Source organism: Sminthopsis crassicaudata, chromosome 2 (genome assembly GCF_048593235.1).
Source record: "Sminthopsis crassicaudata isolate SCR6 chromosome 2, ASM4859323v1, whole genome shotgun sequence".
NCBI lineage: Eukaryota > Metazoa > Chordata > Mammalia > Dasyuromorphia > Dasyuridae > Sminthopsis > Sminthopsis crassicaudata.
Genome location: NC_133618.1, coordinates 613,875,082 through 613,889,396, shown reverse-complemented (window position 1 = coordinate 613,889,396; position 14,315 = coordinate 613,875,082). Strand labels below are relative to the sequence as shown.

At 33.5% G+C, this 14,315-nt stretch overlaps 1 protein-coding gene across 1 annotated transcript in view; it reads left to right on the top strand.

The window, feature by feature from the left end:
* CHAT (choline O-acetyltransferase) overlaps nt 1-14,315 on the top strand; it is a 91,018-nt gene that overhangs the window by 63,615 nt on the left and 13,088 nt on the right. The window contains exons 9-10 of the mRNA XM_074285243.1: nt 7,426-7,554; nt 12,863-12,985. Of these exons, the coding sequence (XP_074141344.1) occupies nt 7,426-7,554; nt 12,863-12,985 (252 nt within the window). The remainder of the gene's footprint in view (nt 1-7,425; nt 7,555-12,862; nt 12,986-14,315) is intronic.

Below are 14,315 nucleotides of genomic sequence, written 5' to 3'. Positions count from 1 at the left end.
CTGAGCAGGAGCTAATGTTTAGATTTAATAGCAATGAATTTATGTTTTTGAGGTCAATGAGAAAATCAATCAGCAAACATTTATTAAGCACCTATAATATGCCAACTTCTATGCATACCGAGATATAAATGAAGCACTTTCTACTCTCAAAGAGGAGACTTCATACATATATATATACATATATGTATATATATATATATATATGTACACACACAATACATATATGCCTATACATTATACATATAAGTGAATATAAAGTATATGTACATATGTGCTATATACATATATATGTAGGTATGTGACTGTGTATGTGTGAATGTGTGTGTATATATATGCATATATATATATTTATATTTTTTATCACAATTTTTGGGCCTCACCTTTCATGGTAAGTTGATAAATTGTCAGAGGTAACAGGTTGCTACTGACTAGTTAATGGGTTTTCCCCAACATTTCTCAAGTTCTAGTAGTCTTAAATTTGACCAGAGACAAACTCCCTTAAACTTTAAGGAATTTTAGAAGAAAAGAAGACGAAAACTATAGGAAGAAAGACATTGGGAGCCATTGCAAGCAGCTGTGGGAGAATCAATGATCTGAAGTAGGGATAATGAAGACATTCCAAGAATGTACTAGACTGAATCTGCCTTGCTCATCAAAGCTGAAATAAGTGGATAGACAGAGAATCTTCTCCTCTTTCTTTTCTTTTCTGTCTAAAAGTTAAGATATATCAGCTGCAAAATTGTTGATGAGCAGCAAAATGGATCAGACTTTAAGTTTACTTAATTCATGAATTTTATATAGATGAAAGAGAAGAGACAATTTCCTTTTTCAAATATGAGAAATATTTGCCAATTGAGCTGAATTGGAGGCTGAGTTCAGTAGAGCAATGTGAGAAGAGTGGGCAGCATTTGACTTTTGCAAGCTCTGTAAAAGTACTTGAAATATCCTTTGATTTCTTCTCTTTTAGGAAAAAAAAAGACAGCAAACCCAAAGCATTATGACACAGAGGAACAAAAAACACTGATTTTGTAAGAGTTACTTAAAGCTTTTCCTCCATGTTTCAAAGTCTCATCTTAGAGGAGAAAGGAGGCAGTGAAGACAATACACAATCACAGCACACTAACAATGAAGGCATCAGCTAGCTACATGAAATTATTGATGACTCAGCCTGGGTTGAAAATTGAATTCTTTTTCCAAATGTTTATTTCCTATCTTAAATTAAGACCATGATAAAAACTATGGGTTAACAACAAAATTACCCAGAATGTTTATTATATTTTATCTAAGGTACAGATCTATAGAGGAGAGCAGGTAGGGGAGCAGAACATTATCCTTTCAGAGAGGAAACATATTTGTTCAGGTGAGCTGAACTGGAGGCTGAACCAAAAGTAAAATATGATGAGGAATGTTGAACTTTCTCAAGTCTTGCAAAGGTATCTGAAAAACATCCTCAATTTCTTTACTTGGGTAAATGACGAAGCAAGCCAGAAACAATATGTTATGGGTAAATAAAAACTGACATTTCAATGAGAATGAGTTAAGACTTTCCAGCCATGATACAAAACCTAACCTCTGAGGAGAGAGGCTAGTGAGAATGCTGTACATCTAAGCAGTAAAGGTAGTTCAACTTTGAATATGCAGTTGGCAAAATGACTCCACCATAACAACCCAGTAATGCTTCTAGAGCTTAAACTCATTCACAAGCTCCCCCAAGTGGTTAGATATGCCACATAAATATAAGGTAAGTTATGGGAATGAAAATACCATCTAGGGAAAATCAAGGAAGATCGCATGCAGTAGATGACATGGTAAGCTTAACTCTGAAACAAACTGGGGATTATAAAACATAGAAGTAAGGTGAGAATGCATGGTTCCTGTGGGGAAAGGAATCTTATCTCAACCTTTCTGATCCAAATAGGGAGGAAAAAAAATCTATCCTTAAAGCTCTCCTCAGTAGTAATTTAAGCCCTGAGAAGATAGGAGCTCATTGGTATACACCATACTCTGGTCCCCACTCTTACAAACCTAAAATGGCTTTCAGCTTTTTCTTAATGTTATCACTGTAAAACCTTTTTGCTATGTATTCTAATCTCCAGCTGAGTTTTGCAAGATTTTATGCATAAAAAAAGAATTAATCCAAAAATAATATGAGTCCACCAAAATAATCTGCCCAGTGCAAAACTGGGCAACTCATAATTTTCAAAATTCTCTAACTGGTCACCAAAACTTCACACCAAATTTGGTCACAAAGCTCTCATGACAGATATCAGCCAGAGCTTGTAGTTATTTCCCCTTGATCTCTTTCCTGGGAATCATGTTTTTTTTTTCTTCTTCATAGTATGCACAACTTTTGGCTTCTTAGGATTTATCCAACTGATCTAATTTAAAATCTACTATGTACACTCAATCAGTTGGATATAATCACCACCACCTAGAACTCTGTTCACAAATTCCCAGGAGATAGCATTGTTTGTCTTCTTGCCTTTGTCATCATTCTCTCCTTTATTCAAGAGCAGAATCCAAATAGAATATAACATATCATATTCCATCCTCCAAAAGAAATAAAAGAAACACCATATACCTCTTAAGAAGTCCATTCCAACTCTAAAGTCTAAAACGTTTCTAATGATCTATAGTCTTGAGCTTGAATCCCCCCTGTATCTAAGTCTTCTTCACCAAATGCTACCAGAAGAATACTTCTCTTCCTTCTTCTAAACCCTAGGCCTTAAAATAAGTTTATCCAGAGATTTTATTTCCATAATGTAAGATTTAAATTTTCAAATATATAACCCAAAAGGATTACCAGAATACTCAAAAATTATCTGATCAGTAAAACAAGTAGCCACAGTAATGCTTCACAGATGTCCCTAAATAAAAAGCTTGCCCTATGCTCAAAGGGCTTTCAAACCGTACATACTCTTTGATCCATCAGTGTCTGTACTCGTTCTGTATCTCAAAGAGATCATAAAAAAGGGAAAAGGACCCATATGTGCAAAAAATGTTTGTAGCAGCCTTTTTTGTAGTAGCAAGAAACTGGAAACTGAGTGCATGCCTATCACTTGAGGAATGGCTGAATAAGGAATCGTATATGAACGTTATGGAATATTATTTTTCTATAAGAAATAATCAGCAGAATGATTTCAGAAAGGCCTGAAGAGACTTCTATGAACTAATACTGAGTGAAGTGATTAGAACCAAAAGAACACTGTACACAACAAGAAGATTATGATGTGATGATCAACTGTAATAGACATGGCACTTTTCAACAGTGAGGTGATTCAGGCCAGTTCCAATAGACCATCTATCTACAGAGAGGACTATGGAGATTGAATGTGGATCACAACATAGCCATCTATCTACAGAGAGGACTATGGAGATTGAATGTGGATCACAACATAGCCATCTATCTACAGAGAGGACTATGGAGATTGAATGTGGATCACAACATAGTATTTTCACCTTTGTTGTTGTTGTTTGCTTATTTATTTTTTTCTTTCATTTTTTTCTTTTTGTTCTGATTTTCCTTGTGCAGCATGATAAATGTGGAAATATGTTTGGAAGAATTGCACATATTTAATCTATATTGGATTGCTTACTATTTTGGGATGGAGAGAAGGGAGAGAAATTTGGAGCACAAGGTTTTGCAGGGGTGAATGTTGAAAACTTTATTTACATATATTTTTGAAAAATAAAAAGCTATTATAAAAATAAAACGAAAGTAAAAAGCTTCCCAAAACCTCAAAAATCTTTTAGAACTTTTGTACAGGTCAGCACAAGTAATATCAGCCATCATGGTAGGGCAAATCCCAGTATGGAATCCTCTCTACCTCAGCTTCCCACCAGAATTCCTTCTTGCTCCTACTTTTCTCTCCCCATTCTAACTTCAGCCCTGTGTCTTGGCTATACTCTTTTCTCTAGAGAAGAAGTAATGATGAACTACTTCCTTCTTAACATGTTTTAGCTAATCCACAAATCATTAAGAATCTATTGAGCATGTACTTGAAGGAAATAAAAATTATTTTCATGGTCCTATAATTATTCCACCCAAATAAACTAGAAATGCTATTTCCTTAATAAAACATTTCAAAACAAAGGTTCTATTAAAATACAAAATCGATTTTTCATTATTATCTTTGGGGATTACTCACTAATAGTGGTCACTTCAGAGAAAAGAAGGTATTCATTTCACTTCAGAGAAAAGAAAGTATTCATAATAGAATTTGTACTACTTTAAAAGTTACTGTTCATGCTTCCAAAGAAAATGAAGTATTCAAGGTAATTTTATTTTTTCAATTAAGAACAATTTATTTTCTTTTATCTCTCCAATCCCTACTGAGAAGGAAAAAGGAAAAACATTTGTATTGTTCAAATTACATTTGTAACATAATATAATTACAACATGTATCACAAATATTTTATGTGTATTTATATACATATGTACTCATGTGTTTGTATATAAATGTATGTGTATAAAAATGTAACCATGAATATATATGTAATACACATGAAAAATTCATCAAATTCCCATATTAATTATGTCCACAAATCTATGTCTCAATTTGCATAGAGTCCATCATCATCATCATTACTCCACTGGAGTCATGCTATTCATGATCGATCAGAATAAAACTTTTAAAGTTGTCCATTTTTATGCTTTTTAAAAAAATTATTTTATGGAATAAAACAAGCATTTCCATAACATAATATAATAAAAATAAGATCACACACAAAACTGCAAATGCACAGCATATAACTTGCTATTCTTTTAAATAAACAAAAAAGTTATGTAAATTTATTTTCCCCCATTTTTTTCTTTCCTTCCTCTACTCCATCCTAGAGATGATCACCATTAGATGCAAATATATATATGTAATATATTTAAAATCATTCTATACTTCTATTCATCAGTTCTTTCTTTGGATACAGATAATATCTTCATATGTCCCTTATAGTTAGTTTGGATAATTATAACAGTCAGAATAACTTATTTGCTTAAAGTTGGTCTTAAAACTTATTGTTACTGTATGTGTGTTTTTATATGTTTTCATATATATATGGGGGAGGTGCTCGTCAATCAGGGACTAGAGAAACAAATGGTAGTGAATTAAGGTAATGGAATGCTATTATGATGTAATGACAAAAATGAATGATTTCAGAAAAATACAAGAACTTGTAAAGTGCTTCAAGTACCTTCTTGAAATGGTATCGGTTAGTCTTTGAGACAGTATCAAACTTTTAGTGCTCAGAGAATCTAGAATGTAAACTGAAGGCTGAGGCTATTTATTTTATAGTTGTATCCCTAACACCCTTTCACATATTGAAGGGGCACTAAATGCTTACTGAATTGGACTGAACTGAAAATTAAAGATTGAAGCTCTTTCTCTCCAGGATGTTTCAATATGAGGCAGTTGTAGATAACAATACTGCTCTGTGGATCTATCTTTCTTCCTGGCTGGGAGACAAGACTATATTTCCTTTTGGAAAATCTTGAGGAGAGAGGCCAATCGAACAGCACTTTTGGTCTCTTTTTTAACCCCTTTTTCCATTAGTGTGACCCAAGAGGCTCCTTTTCAAGCCCAAGTGTGTGGGATGACGAGAGTTCGTGTAAGAATACACAGTTCAGGGAATTAGAAGTTGTCAACAAAGTAGTCTCTGGTTTATTTTTTAAACTCTTGGTCCATTTTTATGTGTCTTTACATTTTTCTTTCTCTGAGAAATAATTTATCATTTGTTTCTGTTTCTGCCTCTCTCTACCCATCCTCTTTATTGTTCCATTGTCTCATTTCCTCTTCCATTCCTCTCTTAAGTGACTACAGTAGGGGAAAGGGCACAGGATACAGAATATAGAGTCAGAAAGAACACCTTAGTTAAAATTCTTGCTATAAAATTGGCAAGCTGTGTGACCATAAGCAAATTCACTGTGCCTCTGTGATTACTGTGATAAAGCTCACATTTTTATTTCACAGGGTTGTTGTAAAGAAAGCATTTTACAAACCTTAATATAAAAATATGAATTTCTATTCGTAATTCTTTATGAATGAATTAATGTAATGAATGAATGAAAAAGCAGTTAGCCTGTGCCAGTAACTATACTAAGCACCATGGATACAGTGTGGTATGGTTAGTTGAGCATCAGCAAAGTGGGCTTGAGACAGTAAAAAAGTGAATTTAAAGTCTATTAATAAATCAAGCTTTATTTAATTAATCACCTTCTGTGAGCCAAACATTAGGCCTAGATAGGCACTGAATGAATGAATGAATAAACGAATAAAGAAAGATTTTGTTAAATACTGTCCAAATCACTGTGCTAAGCCAAAAAGTACATAATATATAAAGTTGGAATAGAAAGTAGGTTGGGGTCACCTTTTAAAGGACTTTGAGAGCCAAATAAAAAATCTAATACTTGATCCTCGGGATATAAAGGAACCATTGGAGTTTATTAAGTAGAGGAGTGATTACTTTGGCAGCTGATTGAGGGACCACAGCTCCTAAATGTCATCATGCCTTGGAAGTGACACAAAAAGCTAAGCTAAAGGAATACAAATTATCAAGTCATACCTCTTCGTGAAGACCATCTGCCAGGTACTAGAGATACCAGCATCTTTGAAGTATTATCAGGATACAACAGAGCTCTATTTTATTTCTTGTTGTATTGCTAAATAGAATCAAGTGTTGATTTATGGTGAAGCATTAGAAGGAAGCTATAGGCGGGTTTAAAAGGAAGTTTATTTCAGTTCATCAAAATGAAGAACTTCCCAACAATTAGAACCATCTGAAAATGGAATAAGTTGCTTGTGAGATAGTGATTTTCCCATCTCAGGAGGTGCTCAAGCAAGGACTCCATGACATTTTCATCAATATTGTTGTAGAGAAAATTCTTGCATTGTTCTGGGTATTGGATGGGATAGCATCCTAAATTGCCTTAAAACTCAAAATTTTGTGATTCTTTGTTCATTGTTTATAACTTTTAAAACAGATAAGCATAATGTTTTATATTTTTTCTAAAAAACAAAACCCCAAGGGTTGTGTTGTGTGTGTGGGGGGGTGTATTTCTATAGGGCTTTCAGTTGGGTTTCCATAGGAGTCAGTGGCTTTTGCCTGGAAAAATACTCTCTGATGTGGCTAAAGACTTCCTCAAACCTCTGTAAGCTATGAGACAATACTCCATCTTATAATGAAAAAAAAATTAAACCAATATAAACTCATGTTTAAACTGATATGAATATGTAGATAGAATTTTATGATTAAAAATTCTGTTATTTATGTACATCTTCCATAAAAGGGAAGAAAAAGTTTGGGAAACTTTTTTAGCAGTAAAACCACTATGAACTTGCAAATATGTGGCAATCATAAGAATTCCAGAAGGCAAGGAAATAAAAGAAAGCTATTAATTAACTCAAGATATCTATCTCTTTGCACTTACAGGAAAGAAAGCTCAAAGAAGCTAGTTAGAGCTGATTCTGTCAGTGAACTTCCTGCTCCCAGAAGACTGAGATGGAAATGCTCCCCAGAAATTCAGGGACACCTGGCATCATCAGCAGAAAAACTTCAACGGTATGGAGAGCCATTGAATTTCCTTAGAGTTATTGTTCTGGAGTCTCATTGATTTTGTTTAGCATTTTGGTTTGAGATATTTTGGAAGCCCCAAATGTTATTGTTATAGTCCTTCTTACTATCCTTCATACTACTATGTTCCCTTCATGTTATTGCAGTCAAATCAAAGATTAGGTATAACACCTGAGGAAATAAGTGTACTAAAGTAGCCATCATTTACATAAAATACAAAAGTTGGGGGGGGTGCTGTTTTGGTTTTTTTAAAGCAGGTTTCATCTGAGAGAACATAACAAAGCCTAAGGAACATGTTTCACTGAATTCAGAGGGAGTTATAAGCAACTAATTTGAATAGGTTATTTGAATCCAACCTATTCCAATTTGCTTACATTTCCAGAGTAACTTAACACCCCAGGATAGGGAGTGAACCACATCAGGTTTTAACGGGACTTCAATATAAGTTTATATATGTCTACAATTCCTTTTAGCTCAAAAATTCTGTGACTTTATGACTCAGTGGAAAATTATAAGATACATTCCCACTCTATTGTGGAATTCTAAGTCATGCCATTCTTTCCAAAAAAGTAGAAGTCTTTTCAAAGTCACTACTATGTGTCTAATTTTGTCCCCATCTTTAAAAGACCTATTTAGAAACTTATAATCTATTTGAGGGGACAAAATGAAAACACATGTAATACTTGAATACACACAATACAATAAAGAACAAAATTTATTAACAAATTATGATTTCATTTTATGACATGTGAACAAAATAAATGGCACAGAAAATAAGAATTAAAGGAAGTCGAAGAAACACTAAAATAGCTAAGGAAAATTTGAACTAAACTTTGCTTCAGCAAAACAACAGGGTATAAGATAAACCCTCAAAAATCAAAAGCATTCATATACAATAGTAACAAGATTCAAAGGGTAATAGAAGAAAGAGAAATATCATTCCAAATAACTACAAAATTTATAAAGCTAAAATTTCTACTCTTAAACTTCATTAAGGAAGGGAAATGACTCAAAATTCTCAAAGATTATACCAGCGGAAAGTTCTGATAGGTTTGACAAACTAAAGAGGAATTAGTTCAACCTTGGTGTCTGTTGTCAGTAAACCAGCTTAGCTATATAAAAAGAGGTTTATCACTAAAAATATACAAGTACATTAAGAAGAATATACTAAATAAGTTTATAAAAAATTACATAAAATAAAAACTAGGTGATTTGAGGAAGGCAAAATGCCATCTACAAATTTGCAGGTGAAGAACCTTATCATCTATAGGGTTTTCCATCTTTTCTGAGCACATCCTTCATAAGAGTGGTAAACATTTAGTTCTTATTGTCCCCATTCTCATAAATTACCTTGTATTGGCTTTGTGTGTGTGTGTGTGTGTGTGTGTGTGTGTGTGTGTGTGTGTGTGTGTGTGTGTTTATCTACTTATATGTGAACATGTAACATTGAAAAACATGGGGTATTTGGGATGTTCAGGAAGGACTAGTCTCTTTGTGTAAGGGCTACTCATGCCCCTTTGATGAGTCCCCCTCTCACCTGTGGTTCCAAGAGACTGTAGTGAATAGGGGGATGTCTAGCCAAGGGAGTGAAGAAATCCCCCAAAGGAATAAATGGAAGAAATAATTTGTTCCAAAGGTCATGAAGATGGCTGCCGCAGTGCTTATGGAGGGCTTAGAGCGTGGTTAGATACGTCATTTATTGCATCCTGGGCCATTGCCAGTCATCTTGACTTTTGTCCTGACACTAGACTTTGATGACTCTGGAGAGTGAAGCTGACAACTTTGTGCAATTCTGCCTCACTAAATCCAATTCACAAACAAGTCCATTAGTCCTCTTTGAAATAAGAGAGCACTTTTTTCCTAAAATGGTATTGTATGGTGAATGGATTAGTAGGAGAGTATACACTCTTCCAGAAGCAATGTCACAATGCATTTGATCCTACTTTTATAACCAAAGAAAGGTCCAGGAAAGTAGTTGGAAAAAAAAAAAGAAAAGAAAAGACAGAAAGGGAACAAAATGCAGCACAGCTGAAGCCTGCCTTAAATAGTGAACTAAATGAATCAAAGTCCAGGGTGGACATTCTAGAAACCTCCAAGGCATAGTTTTCAATTCCAATTTTAATGTAGCCTTTTATTTGATAATTTTTTTTCAGTTTTTTGCCAGGAACTAGATTAGTAGCACTATTTTTAAAAATCAGTAATAGATGCTGAATGTTATACCAATACATATTCTTAAATATGGCACAAAATCATGTTTTAATTCTAGTCACATATTATGGATACTTATTGAAATTTTATTTTCAGATGAAATATTTTATCTGCTAGTTCAAATTCTATCCTCTTTCCCTGATTATGCCTGTCTACAGTGATCAATTCTCTGAACTGTAAAACACTGGTCATCTGTACAATACAATGTAACACTGAGATGTGCTAGAGACAGCTCCTACTGTCTATCAAAAGTCAATTGTTAAATTTTCAATGAGAGCACTTGGACCTCAGAAATTGGCAAATGCTTCAAATCAAGTCTTTATGTATTATTTTGTTGTCTAGACTTAAGAAAGTGATGGATAAAATGTTAATAATGAGGATCAAATTTGTAACTTTTTGTTGTTAAGAAAGCAAGTTGTTAAACATTTACTAGCACATCTCTGGGTATGGGATATACTTAGTTCATACTCAGTAGACATTGAAGAAATAAAACAGATAAACAGAAAACAGAGCAACTAGGTTGGCACAGTGAACAGAACACTGGGCTTGGAATCAGGAACTTACGTTCATGAGTTCAAATCCAGCCTCAGATAAGTAACAACCCTATTTGCCTTAGTTCCTAATCTATAAAATAAGCTGAAGAAGAAAATGGCAAACAGCTTTAGTAACTTTGCGAAGAAAACCCCAAAATAAGTTCACAAAGAGTTGGACATAACTGAAATGACTCAATAAAAAAACAGAAGACAAAGTAATGTTGAGAGGGAAACAATACTATCATTTAGCAGCATCATGACAGGTAGCATCTGACCTGTTGTTTGTCTTTTGTTCTCAAAGAGGACCATAACTTCAGGGAGGTGATTTCATGGCATGCAAGTGAACTGGATTTAAATGAGGGATGTTTGTGCAAAATCACCAGCCTCACTTTCTCCTCTAAAGTCATCTGTGGTCCAGTGGCCAGATATAGATCAGGATGTTGGAGACAATCCTAGATGCATCTTAACTATACTTTAAAAGAAGCTAGGTTTTCTCCAAGACAGATTTAAGGACTGTAAGCATTTCAAGAATGGGGGAATAGTAGAAAAAAGGCTAACCATCTGAGGCCAAAATAGAAGACAGAATATTACACATGAGTGTATATTGTCTCCCAGACAGATGTGTCAACTCCTTAAGTATAGAGATTATATCAACTATCATCCTACACAAGGTTAAGTAGGTTTATAACAGGTACTCAGGTACTCACTGGATTCACCTACTCAACAAGCATAATTAAATATTTGCTAAATTTTAAGAATGCATGAAAAACACAGTCTCTGACCTCAATAAACTTCAAGATACACAAAAATCAATCGATGATGTGAGGCTAGAATTTAGGAGAGAGAATGGATCTGTATATCATCTGAGTAGACATGATAACTGAACTCCTGGGAACTCCCAAGATCACCAAGAAAGATAAAGGGAAAAGAGAAGACCAAAACAGAGTTTTGGGCAACATCCCACAGTTAGTGGGCATGACCTGGACAAAGATTCAGCAAAGGAGACTAAAGAAGAGTAGTTAGACAAGAAGAAGCAGAAATCTAAAGAGAAGAGAATATCTAAGAGAAAATAATGATCAACAGTTTAGTTTCAAAGTCTGAGAAATCATGAAGGATGTATCTTAGAAAAGATCTTTAGACATAACAATATGAGATCATTAATAACTTTAGGGAGAGCAGTTTCACTTGAAATACACAATCAAAAGACAAACTATAGAAGAATAAATATAAAATCCAAAGTGTAGAAGTAAAAGCACATAATCTAGATAGCTTTCTCAAAAAGATTAGCCATAGAAATAAGATAAAGGATGTTAACTACCAAATATTGTTTGGTTCAAATGAAAGGTTTGTGGGTTTTTTTTTTTAATGGAGAAGACAGCGGTATTTGTAAGCAGCAAGTAAGAAGCCATTAGGTAGGAAAAGATTAAAAATTGTGACAAAGCAAAGATAATACAGAGGGTAAATCTGCTGGAGAAGGCAGTAAGGAATGAGATGACTTGTAAAGGTAGAATAACTTGTCTTGACAAGAAGAAGGGCTACCTCTTCATGAGACAGAAATAAGGAGATAATGAGAGAAGTCCTCTGGTTGATGTGAGATAAAGAGGGAAAAAGAGAGAGCTCTAAAAATAATGACTCAAATTTTTTTCATGTATATGTGAAGTGAGATTCTCAGCTGAAAGGTTGATGAGAGGAAGTACCATGGGAGGATGAAAAAGCTTTGTAATGGCCACTGTAGCAAATGGAGTAGTGAATTAATTAGGAAAATGAAAAATCATTGCCTTGGTGCAGTGAAATCCCAGTTGAGACTATGTAATATAAATTTATAATAGACCCAGTTAGCACAGTTTTATGATTTTCTCCAGCTTTGTGTGAAAGTGAATAGGACTGAAGGTGGTAGATGATGGCAATAAATCAAGGTTCAGGTTTGCTAAGACATAATCACCTCAGAACAAGGGGACAGAAGATTTGAGTGTAGAGGATAGTATATAGTGAAACTATTTCACCAATGAATAAAGAAGATGGCCTGGGGAAAATTGAATAATGGAGTGTTTGGTGAGAATAGTAAAACAGGATTAAGGATTTGTAAAATAGAAAGAAAAATGAAATGATAAAAGATTATGATCACATAATGCAAGGATCTTGTTTGTCTAATGGACCTCTTGGTGGTCTGAAGTATATGGACTCCTCAAAAAAGGGTTTTCAAATACATAAAATACATCATATGAGATTACAAAGGGAAACCAATTATATCTGACTATAATTATAAAAAAATTAAGTTCATGAACAAGAAGATAAGAACTTTTAAGATAAAGGAATTTTTGGATTCATGAACATGGAGGTGGGATGCTTATGGGTGATAGCAAAATCAAGAATAAAGCAATCTCTATCTATAGTTATCTATAAATGAGGTAAAATGAAGGAATAGGTTGTAAGAACTGAGTGGATTGAGAACTGAGAAGCTATAATATGTGAGATAGTATTAATATGTATGTTGAAGAACTGAAAATATAAATCATATTTTATATGTTTTGACATAATTTTCTTTTTATTCTCAGAATAGTTAAGAATCTTGACTTCACTGCATATAAGTTTGAAAACTATGGGAAAGAGTTCATTAAGAAACAAAGGACCAGCCCAGATGCTTATATTCAGGTGGCACTCCAGTTAGCCTTTTATAGGTGAGTAAAAACATAGTCAAAAAATAGACCTTTTAAAAAATAAAGATTGAGTGAGTCCTCTTGCTTCAAAAGAAATGAACTTAATATATTTTTTTCTGTTTCATACAATAAAATGATTTCCCTGATAGAACATAATGTTCCTATACCTAGAATGGAGCATATAAACCCTCTAAGAAAGGAAGGACAATGTCCCTGGTGCTTATAAAATGACACTAATAAAATGATATTTCTTAAGTAAAAGAAAATTACTCAACCAAACTATAATTCAGGTTTCCTGTTAAAAACTCAGTTATGTTTTAAATCACTAACAAATTAAGTCTGTTTTCTTAAACCATTTGACAAGACACTCTTGGAATGGTAGCCATCTTCCAAAGGCTTTTTATGGTTATGGCTTTATCCATACTATGTTCATATGAATATATTTATATATTATTTATATATTATATTTATATTTTAAATATATTTATATAGAGATTTATATATGTATATATACCTATATATACCTATATATATATATATACACAAGAATAGGAGGGAGAGAGAGAAAGAGAGAAAAACAGACAGAAGGAATCAGAGACATCTGATGGGGGTAGAATTCAGGCAGATGATTATCATCTCCCTAATTCTGGAAACAATGTTCTTTTTTAATGGCAGTTCAAAATTACATTAATTTTGGGGGGTCATAATATCATACTATTGATTCATATTATGCTTGCACTCCAAGAAACTTCCAGAATTTTTTTAAAAATTATTTAGTTTTTGACATTTTTTTTAAATTTTGAGTTCCATATTGTCCTCTCCTATCCCACGCACAATGAAGAAGGCAAGCAATATGATATCAATTACACATGTGAAATAATACAAAACATATTTCCATATTAGTTATATTTGAAAACAAAGCAAGAAAAATAAGGTGAGAAAATTATAAATCTTACACTCAGAGTTCACTTCTTTCTTTGGAGGCAGACAGCATTTTTTCATTATGAGTCCTTTGGAATTGTCTTGAATTGTTGATCAGAATACTCAAGTCTTTTGTAGTTGATCATCATTAAAATATTGCTGTTACTGTGCACAATGATCTCTTGGTTCTTCTCACTTTACTTTGCATAAGTTTATATAGATCTGAAACCACCTTCTCCATCATTTCCCACAGTATAATAGTACTCTGTCACCATCATATATCACAAGTTTGTTCAGCCATTCCCCAACTGATGAGCATCCCCCTCAATTTCCAATTCTTTGCTGTCACAGAGTTGTTATATTCTGTATTTATATGTTTGCATACGTATATATGTATGTGTATATATATGTATGTATATGTATATATATA